Raw genomic sequence first — 20179 nt, forward strand, 5'->3', positions numbered from 1 at the left:
AAGGGACAGCACAGGGGGCAGTGCGGGTGTACAGGGCAGTGGGGGGGGGGGGGGTGGTGCAGGGTAGTGGGGTGGTGCAGGGCAGTGGGGGGGGGTCGTGCAGGGGGGGTAGGGTAGTGGGGGGGGTGTACAGGGCAGTGGGGGGGGGGGGGTGGTGCAGGGTAGTGGGGTGGTGCAGGGCAGTGGGGGGGGGTCGTGCAGGGGGGGTAGGGTAGTGGGGGGGTGTACAGGGCAGTGGGGGGGGGGTAGTGCAGGGCAGTGGGGGGGGTGGGTAGTGCAGGGTAGAGGGGGGTGTACAGGGCAGTTTGGGGGGGGGTGCAGGGCAGTGGGTGGGGGGGTGCAGGGCAGTGTGGGGGTGGTAGTGCAGGGCAGTGTGGGGGTGGTAGTGCAGGGCAGTGGGTGGGGGGTAGTGCAGGGCAGTGTGGGTGGGGAGGGGGGGGGGTGCAGGGCAGTGTGGGTGGGGAGGGGGGGGGGTGCAGGGCAGTGTGGGTGGGGGGTAGTGCAGGGCAGTAGTGCAGGGCAGTGTGGGGGTGTAGTGCAGGGCAGTGGGGTGGGGGGTAGTGCAGGGCATCACGGTGTAGCAGAGCTCTGCAGGGCAGTGGGTGGGGGGTAGTGCAGGGCATCACGGTGTAGCAGAGCTCTGCAGGGTGGAGGGTAGTGCAGGGCATCACGGTGTAGCAGAGCTCTGCAGGGTGGAGGGTAGTGCAGGGCATCACGGTGTAGCAGAGCTCTGCAGGGCAGTGGGTGGGGGGTAGTGCAGGGCATCACGGTGTAGCAGAGCTCTGCAGGGTGGAGGGTAGTGCAGGGCATCACGGTGTAGCAGAGCTCTGCAGGGCAGTGGGTGGGGGGTAGTGCAGGGCATCACGGTGTAGCAGAGCTCTGCAGGGTGGAGGGTAGTGCAGGGCATCACGGTGTAGCAGAGCTCTGCAGGGTGGAGGGTAGTGCAGGGCATCACGGTGTAGCAGAGCTCTGCAGGGTGGAGGGTAGTGCAGGGCATCACGGTGTAGCAGAGCTCTGCAGGGTGGAGGGTAGTGCAGGGCATCACGGTGTAGCAGAGCTCTGCAGGGTGGAGGGTAGTGCAGGGCATCACGGTGTAGCAGAGCTCTGCAGGGTAGAGCAGGAGGCAGCAGAGCAGCGGTGTAGGAGGGAGGATCTGCAGGGAGGGCAGGGCTGGGGCAGAGCAGCAGGAGGAGGACAGCTGTGAGCAGTGACAGAGCTGCAGACACCGGCCATGCAGCCGTCCAGCCCCAGCCTCTTCCCCGCGCTGGTGGTGGTGGGGCACGTAGTCACCCTGGTGGTGGTCTGGCACTGGAGGAAGAGGCGCCGGGTGCTGCAGGACTCTGAGGGTAAGACACGGGGGGAGGGGTGTGTCTGAGGGTGGAGGCACGGTTAACCTCATCACTGCCGGATCGGGACGGATGACTGCAGCCGCCGGCACTGATTGCTGCTGGACGATCCGTGATTTGATACAGAGGAGGCGGCTGCTGCTCCTGTCCGATCCCGCTGATGTGTGGAGTGCGGTGCGAGGCTGCGGCTGCAGGAGGGCTGCGGATAGCAAGGGGTTACACTGACAGGGGGCGGGGCCTGGAAAACCTAAACACAAGCATGTGCTCCCCGCCTTAACCCCCTCACTGCTGTCACACCTGTAATATTGTATGGTATAGACAGCTGCGGTGACATCACATAATGTATGGTATAGACAGCTGCGGTGACATCACATAATATTGTATGGTATAGACAGCTGCGGTGACATCACATAATATTGTATGGTATAGACAGCTGCGGTGACGTCACATAACATTGTATGGTATAGACAGCTGCGGTGACGTCACATAATATTGTATGGTATAGACAGCTGCGGTGACGTCACATAATATTGTATGGTATAGACAGCTGCGGTGACATCACATAATATTGTATGGTATAGACAGCTGCGGTGACATCACATAATATTGTATGGTATAGACAGCTGCGGTGACGTCACATAACATTGTATGGTATAGACAGCTGCGGTGACATCACATAATATTGTATGGTATAGACAGCTGCGGTGACATCACATAATATTGTATGGTATAGACAGCTGCGGTGACGTCACATAATATTGTATGGTATAGACAGCTGCGGTGACGTCACATAATATTGTATGGTATAGACAGCTGCGGTGACGTCACATAATATTGTATGGTATAGACAGCTGCGGTGACATCACATAATATTGTATGGTATAGACAGCTGCGGTGACATCACATAATATTGTATGGTATAGACAGCTGCGGTGACGTCACATAATATTGTATGGTATAGACAGCTGCGGTGACGTCACATAATATTGTATGGTATAGACAGCTGCGGTGACGTCACATAATATTGTATGGTATAGACAGCTGCGGTGACATCACATAATATTGTATGGTATAGACAGCTGCGGTGATATCACATAATATTGTATGGTATAGACAGCTGCAGTGACGTCACATAACATTGTATGGTATAGACAGCTGCGGTGACATCACATAATATTGTATGGTATAGACAGCTGCGGTGACATCACATAATATTGTATGGTATAGACAGCTGCAGTGACGTCACATAACATTGTATGGTATAGACAGCTGCGGTGACATCACATAATATTGTATGGTATAGACAGCTGCGGTGACATCACATAATATTGTATGGTATAGACAGCTGCGGTGACGTCACATAATATTGTATGGTATAGACAGCTGCGGTGACGTCACATAACATTGTATGGTATAGACAGCTGCGGTGACATCACATAATATTGTATGGTATAGACAGCTGCGGTGACATCACATAATATTGTATGGTATAGACAGCTGCGGTGACATCACATAATATTGTATGGTATAGACAGCTGCGGTGACGTCACATAATATTGTATGGTATAGACAGCTGCGGTGACATCACATAATATTGTATGATATAGACAGCTGCGGTGACGTCACATAATATTGTATGGTATAGACAGCTGTGGTGACGTCACATAATATTGTATGGTATAGACAGCTGCGGTGACGTCACATAATATTGTATGGTATAGACAGCTGCGGTGACATCACATAATATTGTATGGTATAGACAGCTGCGGTGACATCACATAATATTGTATGGTATAGACAGCTGCGGTGACGTCACATAATATTGTATGGTATAGACAGCTGCGGTGACGTCACATAACATTGTATGGTATAGACAGCTGCGGTGACGTCACATAACATTGTATGGTATAGACAGCTGCGGTGACATCACATAATATTGTATGGTATAGACAGCTGCGGTGACATCACATAATATTGTATGGTATAGACAGCTGCGGTGACGTCACATAATATTGTATGGTATAGACAGCTGCGGTGACATCACATAACATTGTATGGTATAGACAGCTGCGGTGACATCACATAATATTGTATGGTATAGACAGCTGCGGTGACATCACATAATATTGTATGGTATAGACAGCTGCGGTGACGTCACATAATATTGTATGGTATAGACAGCTGCGGTGACATCACATAATATTGTATGGTATAGACAGCTGTGGTGACATCACATAATATTGTATGGTATAGACAGCTGCGGTGACATCACATAATATTGTATGGTATAGACAGCTGCGGTGACATCACATAATATTGTATGGTATAGACAGCTGCGGTGACATCACATAATATTGTATGGTATAGACAGCTGCGGTGACATCACATAATATTGTATGGTATAGACAGCTGCGGTGACATCACATAATATTGTATGGTATAGACAGCTGCGGTGACATCACATAATATTGTATGGTATAGACAGCTGCGGTGACATCACATAATATTGTATGGTATAGACAGCTGCGGTGACATCACATAATATTGTATGGTATAGACAGCTGCGGTGACATCACATAATATTGTATGGTATAGACAGCTGCGGTGACATCACATAATATTGTATGGTATAGACAGCTGCGGTGACATCACATAATATTGTATGGTATAGACAGCTGCGGTGACATCACATAATATTGTATGGTATAGACAGCTGCGGTGACATCACATAACATTGTATGGTATAGACAGCTGCGGTGACGTCACATAATATTGTATGGTATAGACAGCTGCGGTGACATCACATAATATTGTATGATATAGACAGCTGCGGTGACGTCACATAATATTGTATGGTATAGACAGCTGTGGTGACGTCACATAATATTGTATGGTATAGACAGCTGCGGTGACGTCACATAATATTGTATGGTATAGACAGCTGCGGTGACATCACATAATATTGTATGGTATAGACAGCTGCGGTGACGTCACATAATATTGTATGGTATAGACAGCTGCGGTGACGTCACATAACATTGTATGGTATAGACAGCTGCGGTGACGTCACATAATATTGTATGGTATAGACAGCTGCGGTGACGTCACATAACATTGTATGGTATAGACAGCTGCGGTGACATCACATAATATTGTATGGTATAGACAGCTGCGGTGACATCACATAATATTGTATGGTATAGACAGCTGCGGTGACGTCACATAATATTGTATGGTATAGACAGCTGCGGTGACATCACATAACATTGTATGGTATAGACAGCTGCGGTGACATCACATAATATTGTATGGTATAGACAGCTGCGGTGACATCACATAATATTGTATGGTATAGACAGCTGCGGTGACGTCACATAATATTGTATGGTATAGACAGCTGCGGTGACATCACATAATATTGTATGGTATAGACAGCTGTGGTGACATCACATAATATTGTATGGTATAGACAGCTGCGGTGACATCACATAATATTGTATGGTATAGACAGCTGCGGTGACATCACATAATATTGTATGGTATAGACAGCTGCGGTGACATCACATAATATTGTATGGTATAGACAGCTGCGGTGACATCACATAATATTGTATGGTATAGACAGCTGCGGTGACATCACATAATATTGTATGGTATAGACAGCTGCGGTGACATCACATAATATTGTATGGTATAGACAGCTGCGGTGACGTCACATAATATTGTATGGTATAGACAGCTGCGGTGACATCACATAATGTATGGTATAGACAGCTGCGGTGACGTCACATAACATTGTATGGTATAGACAGCTGCGGTGACGTCACATAACATTGTATGGTATAGACAGCTGCGGTGACGTCACATAATATTGTATGGTATAGACAGCTGCGGTGACATCACATAATGTATGGTATAGACAGCTGCGGTGACGTCACATAACATTGTATGGTATAGACAGCTGCGGTGACGTCACATAATATTGTATGGTATAGACAGCTGCGGTGACGTCACATAATATTGTATGGTATAGACAGCTGCGGTGACGTCACATAATATTGTATGGTATAGACAGCTGCGGTGACGTCACATAATATTGTATGGTATAGACAGCTGCGGTGACATCACATAATAATGTATGGTATAGACAGCTGCGGTGACGTCACATAACATTGTATGGTATAGACAGCTGCGGTGACATCACATAATATTGTATGGTATAGACAGCTGCGGTGACATCACATAATATTGTATGGTATAGACAGCTGCGGTGACGTCACATAACATTGTATGGTATAGACAGCTGCGGTGACATCACATAATATTGTATGGTATAGACAGCTGCGGTGACGTCACATAATATTGTATGGTATAGACAGCTGCGGTGACATCACATAACATTGTATGGTATAGACAGCTGCGGTGACGTCACATAATATTGTATGGTATAGACAGCTGCGGTGACGTCACATAATATTGTATGGTATAGACAGCTGCGGTGACATCACATAATATTGTATGGTATAGACAGCTGCGGTGACATCACATAATATTGTATGATATAGACAGCTGCGGTGACGTCACATAATATTGTATGGTATAGACAGCTGCGGTGACATCACATAATATTGTATGGTATAGACAGCTGCGGTGACGTCACATAATATTGTATGGTATAGACAGCTGCGGTGACATCACATAATATTGTATGGTATAGACAGCTGCGGTGACGTCACATAATATTGTATGGTATAGACAGCTGCGGTGACATCACATAATATTGTATGGTATAGACAGCTGCGGTGACATCACACATATAACATGTTGCTACATCTGTTTTGTCCCCATGCTGTTTAGGGTCTCAGTGGCGCCCCCTATCTCATGTGCATGGTACTACATTGGTTAATACGTGTGATTTCTATGTTAATGATCCGGTCCTGTCTGTCGTTCTTATGTTCCTATAAGGCTCTGTTCACACAGTAAACAAGAAACGGCTGTAAAATACGGAGCTTTTCAAGGGAAAACAGCCTCTGATTTTCAGCCGTTTCTTAAGCATTTTTTAGGGCCGTTTTTGTAGCTGTTTTCCTATTGAGAGAATGAAAAACGGCCCCAGAAACGGCTCATGAAGTGAAATGCGCTTCTTTTTTGTAAGATGTTTTTTTAACACGCCGTTTTTACAAACGAAACGCAGTTTTTCCCATTTAATTCAATGGGCAGATGTTTGGAGGCGTTCAGCCTCCGTATTTTTAGCGTTTTTTTTGGGCCTTTACGGCTCGAATAACGGCTGAAAATAATCCGTGTGAACATACCCTAATCGCTTTCTTCAGGCTGCGATATGTAAATGAGGGGGAGGAGACAAATCCTACAGATATTCTAGAACTATAGAAACAAAGATGGCGCCTGGCCAGCTGGTTTACGGTATTAATAGAGCGGCGTCTTTCCTCTGGATGTCACGGTAGTCGTCATGTGGACAGCAGGTGTGTATCTGTAACGGGATGTGGAGTCACTCCTTCTGACGGTTGCTGTCTCCGCTCTCCTTTGTCAAGGTCACAGGTATCTGTAGTGCGGAGGGTGGAGAGCGTTGGCGTCCTTCATTATTTACCTTATAGCAAGATAAACAGGGGAGAGGGAGGGGAAGTGTAAGCCTTTTCTTCAGAAACTGGAGCTCTTCCCCCACGCCCACACAATGAGGAGTCACTCCAACACCTGTCACGGTCAGCCACACCCCAACATATGGGAGTCTGCTGGATGGCATGGCTGGCTGGCTGGTTGTATTAGCAGCAGGGACTAACCAGTGCCAACCTAGGCCTCAGGCCCCGTGCACATGACCGTAAAAATCATCCGTAAATGTGGACCGCAATTACAGACCCATTCACTTCTATTGTCCACAGACACCTTCACGTTTATTTACGGGAAGTGTCCGGGCAGTAGAAGTGTACCGCATGTCCTAACTTTTGCTGTTTACGAACTGTGTTCCCATACTTTGTATGAGAGCACGGCCCGAAAATGTAGGCGGCTGTCGGTGGCCGCACCTGTTATCGCGGCCCATGATTACGGGCACGGCCGTGTGCATGAGGCCTTACACTATAATCATACACTGACCTACAGGCCTTATCCAGCTTCATACTTCATTCATACACCGACCTACAGTCATCATCCATCTTTATACTTCATTCATACACTGACCTACAGGCATCATACATCTTTATACTTCATTCATACACTGACCAACAGGCATCATCCATCTTTATACTTCATTCATACACCGACCTACAGTCATCATCCATCTTTATACTTCATTCATACACTGACCTACATCATCCATCTTTATACTTCATTCATACACCGACCTACAGTCATCATCCATCTTTATACTTCATTCATACACTGACCTACAGGCATCATACATCTTTATACTTCATTCATACACTGACCAACAGGCATCATCCATCTTTATACTTCATTCATACACTGACCTACAGTCATCATCCATCTTTATACTTCATTCATACACTGACCAACAGGCATCATCCATCTTTATACTTCATTCATACACCGACCTACAGTCATCATCCATCTTTATACTTCATTCATACACTGACCTACATCATCCATCTTTATACTTCATTCATACACTGACCTACATCATCCATCTTTATACTTCATTCATACACTGACCTACATCATCCATCTTTATACTTCATTCATACACTGACCTACAGTCATCATCCATCTTTATACTTCATTCATACACTGACCTATATCATCCATCTTTATACTTCATTCATACACTGACCTACATCATCCATCTTTATACTTCATTCATACACTGACCTACAGTCATCATCCATCTTTATACTTCATTCATACACTGACCAACAGGCATCATCCATCTTTATACTTCATTCATACACTGACCTACAGGCATCATCCATCTTTATACTTCATTCATACACCGACCTACAGTCATCATCCATCTTTATACTTCATTCATACACTGACCTACATCATCCATCTTTATACTTCATTCATACACTGACCTACATCATCCATCTTTATACTTCATTCATACACTGACCTACATCATCCATCTTTATACTTCATTCATACACTGACCTATATCATCCATCTTTATACTTCATTCATACACTGACCTACAGGCATCATCCATCTTTATACTTCATTCATACACTGACCTACAGGCATCATACATCTTTATACTTCATTCATACACTGACCAACAGGCATCATCCATCTTTATACTTCATTCATACACTGACCTACAGTCATCATCCATCTTTATACTTCATTCATACACTGACCAACAGGCATCATCCATCTTTATACTTCATTCATACACTGACCTACAGGCATCATCCATCTTTATACTTCATTCATACACCGACCTACAGTCATCATCCATCTTTATACTTCATTCATACACTGACCTACATCATCCATCTTTATACTTCATTCATACACTGACCTACATCATCCATCTTTATACTTCATTCATACACTGACCTACATCATCCATCTTTATACTTCATTCATACACTGACCTATATCATCCATCTTTATACTTCATTCATACACTGACCTACAGTCATCATCCATCTTTATACTTCATTCATACACTGACCAACAGGCATCATCCATCTTTATACTTCATTCATACACTGACCTACAGGCATCATCCATCTTTATACTTCATTCATACACACCGACCTACAGTCATCATCCATCTTTATACTTCATTCATACACTGACCTACATCATCCATCTTTATACTTCATTCATACACTGACCTACATCATCCATCTTTATACTTCATTCATACACTGACCTACATCATCCATCTTTATACTTCATTCATACACTGACCTACATCATCCAGCTTTATACTTCATTCATACACTGACCTACATCATCCATCTTTATACTTCATTCATACACTGACCTACATCATCCATCTTTATACTTCATTCATACACTGACCTACATCATCCATCTTTATACTTCATTCATACACTGACCTATATCATCCATCTTTATACTTCATTCATACACTGACCTACATCATCCATCTTTATACTTCATTCATACACTGACCTATATCATCCATCTTTATACTTCATTCATACACTGACCTACAGGCATCATCCATCTTTATACTTCATTCATACACTGACCTACAGGCATCATCCATCTTTATACTTCATTCATACACTGACCTACATCATCCATCTTTATACTTCATTCATACACTGACCTACATCATCCATCTTTATACTTCATTCATACACTGACCTACATCATCCATCTTTATACTTCATTCATACACTGACCTACAGGCATCATCCATCTTTATACTTCATTCATACACTGACCTACAGGCATCATTCATCCTTATACTTCATTCATACACTGAAGTATAAGGATGGATGATTAAGCCAAAAAAAGAATACCTATAAATTCAAGGTCATATATCAATGAATAAAGTTGCATATATGGGACCCCATGCATAGTAAACACCAAAAAGATATCCCCATATGCTATAATAAAACAAGATCAAACGTATCTTAGAAAAAATACAAAATGACTTTATTAAGGACAGACAACACAGTTGATCAAGACGATTTTAAAAAAATATATAACCACCCATAAAAACAATGTACAACAGTACACAGAAGACAGTGTTGAATATAAGGCAGGGCAAACAATGGTAGTATAACAATATCAACGACTATAAAGTATGTATACTGATAATAATCACCATAACAAGGGCCTATAAAATAGTCACAAAAAATTGTAAAGTCACAGTCATGGAGAGGAAGCTCATTGAGACCTCAAGATACGCATACCAAAAGACCCACCATGCGCCATTCCACTGCCACAACACTGTCAGAACACCCCAACGCGCGTTTCGCACCTGGCTTCGTCAGGGGGTGCTGAAAGAGTGTGATCAGAGGATTTAAATAAGGGGTACACAGCTGAACGGTGTACCACACTTACTTGTCCATAGGATGTTCAGCTGGCGCCTGCACGAGGAGAGGCAGCACCTCAATCACGCAGTGCACGGCGTCCGGAAGTGAGCAGTGCGCAACTGCACAGAGCCCAAGTCCATGTTGCGCCGTGAACTACATGATGAACGGCCCCCCGCCCCGCGCATGCGCACAACAACCACAGACCACCGCATCCATCTTGGAATAGGGCAAGGCAACCGCAATTGCCCATATCCAAGAGATGGAGAGCGGTATGAATACATGAGCGCTATTCACAGTTAGAATATATTTATATATGTTTACTACATTACAAAATAGCAAAGGCATTCTAGATGAGAGTATATTTAGACATCCTGAAATGTACGGAAATAACATAAATCACACATTAGTTCCGATAGATCAAATACAGGCAACAGTATATCATGCAATAATATAGATGAACAAAGTGTACAGAGGGGGACCCAATGCATGCCTAGGAGCCCACTGTGCACACCAGTTAAAGATATTAATGTGAAATATCACCATATATATATATACATATATGACCAAACATCATACCTGATTAGTTAGATGGATAAAAATATATGAATGAAAGAAAAAAGTGTAGAAATAAAAATATAAATTGTGACATAAGTGATTTAAATGCATACATGACAAACAAGTAGATGTATGAAAAAATGCACATTTACAGTACATGTATATAAAGACAAAATAATCCTATATATTACAAATTGTAAACGTGCATGAACACTAATGTGAATATATGGCCATATGCATACACATATGACCAAAAATAAAATAAAAATAGATGTATGTGTATGAATGGACCATATAGGTCACAAAGAAATATATATATGTGAGTGTGAAAGAAAATATATAATATATGATAATAAGAGTGCAATTAGAGCACAAAAGTGAAACATCAAGAAAGATAATTCAAATAATAAAGAAAAAGTGAAAAAGACATATGAATAGAAAAAAGCATATGATAATCAAAAACGTGTTAGAGCAAAACATCCATCAATGTGGTAATGCATCCATGAAATTCCAGGATAAAAAAACAATCCACTCCAAGAATGCCTATATCAGACCATGAACAGAAATGTCGCTACTGATACCTAATGCGATCATCGCATAACCACAGAATCAAAAAGAAGAAAGGTTAAAGAACCAAACATTATATTGCAAATGTAACCTAATAAAGTAAACAACGAAACCACATTAGTATCAAAACATATAAGATGACTTCCATAATGTGCCTTCGATGCACCCATACACCTCAATATAGCCATGCACCTCATGCGCCTCCAATATAACCGATACAGTCCACTCTGAAAAGACAAGCAAGCAAAAGTTAAATAATAAATCCTCCCTACACACAAAATGATAAAACATAACAGAGGTTGGCACCTATTAGAAATTTATAAGAATGGAGCGAAACTAATCATTTCATTAAGCCCCTTAGGAAAAACGGTTTGTAGTTTCACTATCCATTTGCATTCACGTTGGGCAAGGATTCTCTGAATATTACCCCCTCTATTTCCTAGGGAGATCTTATCAATTCCCCTGAAGGTGAGAAGTCTCCAATTACCTTGATGATGGTCACGAAAATGACGAGGTATCGGTTTAAGTTTGCTTAACTTTTCAGGATCGTCAGTTTTCATAGCGCCCTTTATGTCCCTTACATGTTCAAGGATCCTCACACGGAGTTCTCTAGAAGTGAGACCCACATATATCAGTCGACATGGACAAATGGCATAATAAACCACAGCAGTTGAACGACAAGTGATGTTGTGACAGATTTTATATTGTCTTGACCCAGAAGAGTCACTGAAATCTAGAGATCTAGTCATAAGGGAACATGCCCCACAGTCACCACATGGGTATGAACCCCACTTTGGTCCTTTGGAATTGAATATAAAGCCTGAGGTAGGAGCTACATAATGACTCTTAACTAATATATCCCTTAGATTACGTGATCTACGTGAAGTCATAAGGGGATAATCTGATAGCACTACACTCAGATCCATATCAGTATGGAGAATTGGCCAGAACCTCTCAAAAATCGATTTCATTTCTCTCCATTGGGCATGATATCCAGTGATGAACCTTACCTCTTCATTACTGTTCTTTTTCTTAAATTTAGGTATAAGTAGGTCACTTCGTTGCGTATTTTTGGCTCTCATGTATCCTTGCTCAATATCCATAGATTTGTAACCTCTAGCACGAAACCTGTTTGAGAGGTCAGCGGCCTGATTCTCAAAGGCTGATTCTGTGGAACATATCCGACGTGCTCTTAAAAATTGTCCCGTTGGAACTGCTCTCAGTGTCTGTGGAGGATGAGATGATTTGGCATAAAGGAAGGAATTGACTGATGTACTTTTCCTGAAAATATCAGTGACAATTGATCCATCTATGTCACTAGTGAGTCTAATGTCAAGAAACTCAACATCAGTGCGACTTATTTTAGAAGTCAAACGGATGTTGAGCTGGTTGACATTCAGATCCTCAAGAAACTTGTCAAGCTTCTCTTTTTCACCATGCCAGAGAAATAGTATGTCGTCGATGAAGCGCATCCATATCAGGACGCCTCCATCATCCGCATCAGGCAACTGAAGATTCTGCTCCCACCGGCCAAGAAAGAGGTTGGCATATGAGGGCGCACAAGTGGCCCCCATTGCCACTCCCCTCTTTTGCAGAAAATATCGATCCTTGAAAAGGAACAGATTGTGATGTAAAACAAAATCCAATAATACAATCAAAAGATCGATAAGATCGGATTCCAAGTTGGTCCCATTTAGATAAAACCTAGCGGCTTCAATACCATGTTTATGTTCAATAGAGGTATAAAGTGACTCCACGTCGCATGTCACAAAGAAGTCATCATGACCCATGTAAACCCCCTCTAACCTATTCAAGACATCAGTGGAATCACGAATGTACGATGGTAATTCACAAACAAGGGGTTTAAGATAATGGTCAATGAAGCGACACACAGTTTCACATAAACCTCCATTGCCCGAAACTATCGGTCTTCCTGGAGGGTCCACTAGATTTTTGTGGACCTTAGGGAGCAGATACAGGGTTGCTAAAATAGGTTTATCAACAATGAGACCATCAAGTGTGGTTTTAGGTATAATATTGGATTCAAAAGCCTTCAATAGAATTTGATCTAATTGGGTTTTGAAACTACCTAGAGGACATCCATCCAATCTTTGATAACATGACACATCATTGAGCTGTCTAAAGGCTTCTCTCTCGTATTTGTCAACAGGCCACAATACCACATTTCCACCTTTGTCAGCTGGCTTAATAACCACTGATTTCATTCTTTTAAGTTGTTCAAGGGCCTCCCGTTGTGCCCTATTCAAATTATCATGTGTACGATGTGAAGACAATTTACTCAATTCATTGGTAACCAGTCTCACAAAGGTGTCGACTGCGGGACACATGGACAAAGGAGGAAATGTGGTAGAGCGCCCCCTGACTCCCACCGGGAATTTAGGTTCAACAGTTAGTTCTTGTTCTTTTAAAAGCTCATCAAGAGCCCTGAGGGCCTGTTGTTCATCCTTTCCTGTGAAAAGTTGCACATCATATCTAGAAAAGTGCTTTTTGAAAAGCAGTTTCCTAGCAAAAAGGTGTACATCCTTGACAGCCTCAAAGAAATCAAAGTTAGATACTGGAGAGAAGGTCAAACCCATTCCCAACACTTCCAACTGTGCCTGCGTTAATATCTCATTGGACAAATTAATTACCTTTAGTTGATCTTTGCCTGTCTGTTCCTGAGGTTCATCCCTCCATCTAAAGGCTTGTTTCTTTTGTTTTTGCCCATTAGATGTCCAGTGTCTTGCTCCCATCTTGGGCGTTTGCCTAAAAAACGACCAGTTGATGGTCCTTCATTAGAGGATGAGGATGTATAACCCGATCGTGATCTAGATCTTGATCTTGACCTCATAGATTGTTGCCAGTTCCACCTAAAGACACGATCATTTTGGTAATCGGAGAGATCACGCTGAAATTTCTTCATTTTAAATTGTTGGATCTCTTTTTCCCATTTAAGAAATTCACTATCTAATTCCCTTTCAAAGGTGACCATCTCATCTGCCGTCATCTTTGCCTTCAGATCTTGCTGTAGTGGTTCAATTTCACTCTCAAGTGCTTCAAGGGTCTGTTTATCACATCCTATCAATAACTCTAACATCGTTCTGGAGCAGACTTTACATGCATCTTCCCACCTCTGTCTGAATAGGTCGTCATCAACTGGAAATGAAGGTGTAATTTTAACTCTCAATCCCCTAGGGATGATATCCTTACTAAGGTAATGCTCCAGAGAAGCCTTGTTCCACCATGTTCTAGTCCGCTTTTCCAATAAGAATTTTAAACGTAACTGAATATCTCTATTCAACGGTGCATAGGTGCCAACCTCTGAATGTATATCACTTTTAAAAACATCTGACAACTGGGTGACCCAATTTTGGTCACGACCACGATAATCCATACCAGGACCTGTATTCACCAAAAAGACAATAATTAAGCCAAAAAAAGAATACCTATAAATTCAAGGTCATATATCAATGAATAAAGTTGCATATATGGGACCCCATGCATAGTAAACACCAAAAAGATATCCCCATATGCTATAATAAAACAAGATCAAACGTATCTTAGAAAAAATACAAAATGACTTTATTAAGGACAGACAACACAGTTGATCAAGACGATTTTAAAAAAATATATAACCACCCATAAAAACAATGTACAACAGTACACAGAAGACAGTGTTGAATATAAGGCAGGGCAAACAATGGTAGTATAACAATATCAACGACTATAAAGTATGTATACTGATAATAATCACCATAACAAGGGCCTATAAAATAGTCACAAAAAATTGTAAAGTCACAGTCATGGAGAGGAAGCTCATTGAGACCTCAAGATACGCATACCAAAAGACCCACCATGCGCCATTCCACTGCCACAACACTGTCAGAACACCCCAACGCGCGTTTCGCACCTGGCTTCGTCAGGGGGTGCTGAAAGAGTGTGATCAGAGGATTTAAATAAGGGGTACACAGCTGAACGGTGTACCACACTTACTTGTCCATAGGATGTTCAGCTGGCGCCTGCACGAGGAGAGGCAGCACCTCAATCACGCAGTGCACGGCGTCCGGAAGTGAGCAGTGCGCAACTGCACAGAGCCCAAGTCCATGTTGCGCCGTGAACTACATGATGAACGGCCCCCCGCCCCGCGCATGCGCACAACAACCACAGACCACCGCATCCATCTTGGAATAGGGCAAGGCAACCGCAATTGCCCATATCCAAGAGATGGAGAGCGGTATGAATACATGAGCGCTATTCACAGTTAGAATATATTTATATATGTTTACTACATAACAAAATAGCAAAGGCATTCTAGATGAGAGTATATTTAGACATCCTGAAATGTACGGAAATAACATAAATCACACATTAGTTCCGATAGATCAAATACAGGCAACAGTATATCATGCAATAATATAGATGAACAAAGTGTACAGAGGGGGACCCAATGCATGCCTAGGAGCCCACTGTGCACACCAGTTAAAGATATTAATGTGAAATATCACCATATATATATATACATATATGACCAAACATCATACCTGATTAGTTAGATGGATAAAAATATATGAATGAAAGAAAAAAGTGTAGAAATAAAAATATAAATTGTGACATAAGTGATTTAAATGCATACATGACAAACAAGTAGATGTATGAAAAAATGCACATTTACAGTACATGTATATAAAGACAAAATAATCCTATATATTACAAATTGTAAACGTGCATGAACACTAATGTGAATATATGGCCATATGCATACACATATGACCAAAAATAAAATAAAAATAGATGTATGTGTATGAATGGACCATATAGGTCACAAAGAAATATATATATGTGAGTGTGAAAGAAAATATATAATATATGATAATAAGAGTGCAATTAGAGCACAAAAATGAAACATCAAGAAAGATAATTCAAATAATAAAGAAAAAGTGAAAAAGACATATGAATAGAAAAAAGCATATGATAATCAAAAACGTGTTAGAGCAAAACATCCATCAATGTGGTAATGCATCCATGAAATTCCAGGATAAAAAAACAATCCACTCCAAGAATGCCTATATCAGACCAAGCAGAATCTTCAGTTGCCTGATGCGGATGATGGAGGCGTCCTGATATGGATGCGCTTCATCGACGACATACTATTTCTCTGGCATGGTGAAAAAGAGAAGCTTGACAAGTTTCTTGAGGATCTGAATGTCAACCAGCTCAACATCCGTTTGACTTCTAAAATAAGTCGCACTGATGTTGAGTTTCTTGACATTAGACTCACTAGTGACATAGATGGATCAATTGTCACTGATATTTTCAGGAAAAGTACATCAGTCAATTCCTTCCTTTATGCCAAATCATCTCATCCTCCACAGACACTGAGAGCAGTTCCAACGGGACAATTTTTAAGAGCACGTCGGATATGTTCCACAGAATCAGCCTTTGAGAATCAGGCCGCTGACCTCTCAAACAGGTTTCGTGCTAGAGGTTACAAATCTATGGATATTGAGCAAGGATACATGAGAGCCAAAAATACGCAACGAAGTGACCTACTTATACCTAAATTTAAGAAAAAGAACAGTAATGAAGAGGTAAGGTTCATCACTGGATATCATGCCCAATGGAGAGAAATGAAATCGATTTTTGAGAGGTTCTGGCCAATTCTCCATACTGATATGGATCTGAGTGTAGTGCTATCAGATTATCCCCTTATGACTTCACGTAGATCACGTAATCTAAGGGATATATTAGTTAAGAGTCATTATGTAGCTCCTACCTCAGGCTTTATATTCAATTCCAAAGGACCAAAGTGGGGTTCATACCCATGTGGTGACTGTGGGGCATGTTCCCTTATGACTAGATCTCTAGATTTCAGTGACTCTTCTGGGTCAAGACAATATAAAATCTGTCACAACATCACTTGTCGTTCAACTGCTGTGGTTTATTATGCCATTTGTCCATGTCGACTGATATATGTGGGTCTCACTTCTAGAGAACTCCGTGTGAGGATCCTTGAACATGTAAGGGACATAAAGGGCGCTATGAAAACTGACGATCCTGAAAAGTTAAGCAAACTTAAACCGATACCTCGTCATTTTCGTGACCATCATCAAGGTAATTGGAGACTTCTCACCTTCAGGGGAATTGATAAGATCTCCCTAGGAAATAGAGGGGGTAATATTCAGAGAATCCTTGCCCAACGTGAATGCAAATGGATAGTGAAACTACAAACCGTTTTTCCTAAGGGGCTTAATGAAATGATTAGTTTCGCTCCATTCTTATAAATTTCTAATAGGTGCCAACCTCTGTTATGTTTTATCATTTTGTGTGTAGGGAGGATTTATTATTTAACTTTTGCTTGCTTGTCTTTTCAGAGTGGACTGTATCGGTTATATTGGAGGCGCATGAGGTGCATGGCTATATTGAGGTGTATGGGTGCATCGAAGGCACATTATGGAAGTCATCTTATATGTTTTGATACTAATGTGGTTTCGTTGTTTACTTTATTAGGTTACATTTGCAATATAATGTTTGGTTCTTTAACCTTTCTTCTTTTTGATTCTGTGGTTATGCGATGATCGCATTAGGTATCAGTAGCGACATTTCTGTTCATGGTCTGATATAGGCATTCTTGGAGTGGATTGTTTTTTTATCCTGGAATTTCATGGATGCATTACCACATTGATGGATGTTTTGCTCTAACACGTTTTTGATTATCATATGCTTTTTTCTATTCATATGTCTTTTTCACTTTTTCTTTATTATTTGAATTATCTTTCTTGATGTTTCATTTTTGTGCTCTAATTGCACTCTTATTATCATATATTATATATTTTCTTTCACACTCACATATATATATTTCTTTGTGACCTATATGGTCCATTCATACACATACATCTATTTTTATTTTATTTTTGGTCATATGTGTATGCATATGGCCATATATTCACATTAGTGTTCATGCACGTTTACAATTTGTAATATATAGGATTATTTTGTCTTTATATACATGTACTGTAAATGTGCATTTTTTCATACATCTACTTGTTTGTCATGTATGCATTTAAATCACTTATGTCACAATTTATATTTTTATTTCTACACTTTTTTCTTTCATTCATATATTTTTATCCATCTAACTAATCAGGTATGATGTTTGGTCATATATGTATATATATATATGGTGATATTTCACATTAATATCTTTAACTGGTGTGCACAGTGGGCTCCTAGGCATGCATTGGGTCCCCCTCTGTACACTTTGTTCATCTATATTATTGCATGATATACTGTTGCCTGTATTTGATCTATCGGAACTAATGTGTGATTTATGTTATTTCCGTACATTTCAGGATGTCTAAATATACTCTCATCTAGAATGCCTTTGCTATTTTGTAATGTAGTAAACATATATAAATATATTCTAACTGTGAATAGCGCTCATGTATTCATACCGCTCTCCATCTCTTGGATATGGGCAATTGCGGTTGCCTTGCCCTATTCCAAGATGGATGCGGTGGTCTGTGGTTGTTGTGCGCATGCGCGGGGCGGGGGGCCGTTCATCATGTAGTTCACGGCGCAACATGGACTTGGGCTCTGTGCAGTTGCGCACTGCTCACTTCCGGACGCCGTGCACTGCGTGATTGAGGTGCTGCCTCTCCTCGTGCAGGCGCCAGCTGAACATCCTATGGACAAGTAAGTGTGGTACACCGTTCAGCTGTGTACCCCTTATTTAAATCCTCTGATCACACTCTTTCAGCACCCCCTGACGAAGCCAGGTGCGAAACGCGCGTTGGGGTGTTCTGACAGTGTTGTGGCAGTGGAATGGCGCATGGTGGGTCTTTTGGTATGCGTATCTTGAGGTCTCAATGAGCTTCCTCTCCATGACTGTGACTTTACAATTTTTTGTGACTATTTTATAGGCCCTTGTTATGGTGATTATTATCAGTATACATACTTTATAGTCGTTGATATTGTTATACTACCATTGTTTGCCCTGCCTTATATTCAACACTGTCTTCTGTGTACTGTTGTACATTGTTTTTATGGGTGGTTATATATTTTTTTAAAATCGTCTTGATCAACTGTGTTGTCTGTCCTTAATAAAGTCATTTTGTATTTTTTCTAAGATACGTTTGATCTTGTTTTATTATAGCATATGGGGATATCTTTTTGGTGTTTAAGGATGGATGATGCCTGTATGTCCGTGTATGATTGAAATATAAGGATAGATGATGCCTGTAGGTCAGTGTATGATTGAAGTATAAGGATGGATGATGCCTGTATGTCAATCATACACTGACCTACAGGCATCATCTATCCTTATACCTCAATCATACACTGACACACAGACATCATCCATCTTTATCCTTAATTCTTACGCTGGACCACAGGCCTCATCTATCCTTATACTTCAATCATACACTGACCTACAGGCCTCATCCCGCTGCATACTTCATTCATCTGAAAGTTACCTTTAGACAGGTGTGTAATGTGCTGGAATGTGTTCCTGTCCCTGCAGGGATCAGAGCTCGTCACTCACCTGTGACAGGTAAATGTTGTGTGCATTCCTGTGCACAATACCCGGGGGGCTAGCGCCAGTCAACTGCACGCACATGACATGGGCCTCATATATCAGGTCCCGAGCATTCCCTGCATAACTGCTCTGGCGCCCCCATGTCCCAACAGCACTATTACACATATAGTAAGATTGTCATAACGTGTAAC

General features: G+C 41.7%; 1 protein-coding gene across 8 annotated transcripts in view; it reads left to right on the plus strand.

Moving 5' to 3' along the window:
- The window catches only part of PLEC (plectin), a 178556-nt gene that overhangs the window by 26026 nt on the left and 132351 nt on the right, over positions 1-20179 (plus strand). For 3 of the 8 annotated variants that reach the window (XM_075847658.1, XM_075847659.1, XM_075847661.1), the window contains exon 1: positions 1203-1346. The exons of the other annotated variants lie outside the window; for them this stretch is intronic. In XM_075847658.1, the coding sequence (XP_075703773.1) occupies positions 1232-1346 (115 nt within the window). In that variant the 5' untranslated portion in view covers positions 1203-1231. Of the gene's footprint in view, positions 1-1202; positions 1347-20179 lie in introns of those variants that run through there. 8 annotated transcript variants of the gene reach the window in all.

Source organism: Rhinoderma darwinii (assembly GCF_050947455.1).
Source record: "Rhinoderma darwinii isolate aRhiDar2 chromosome 5 unlocalized genomic scaffold, aRhiDar2.hap1 SUPER_5_unloc_55, whole genome shotgun sequence".
NCBI classification, from domain to species: Eukaryota; Metazoa; Chordata; class Amphibia; order Anura; family Rhinodermatidae; genus Rhinoderma; species Rhinoderma darwinii.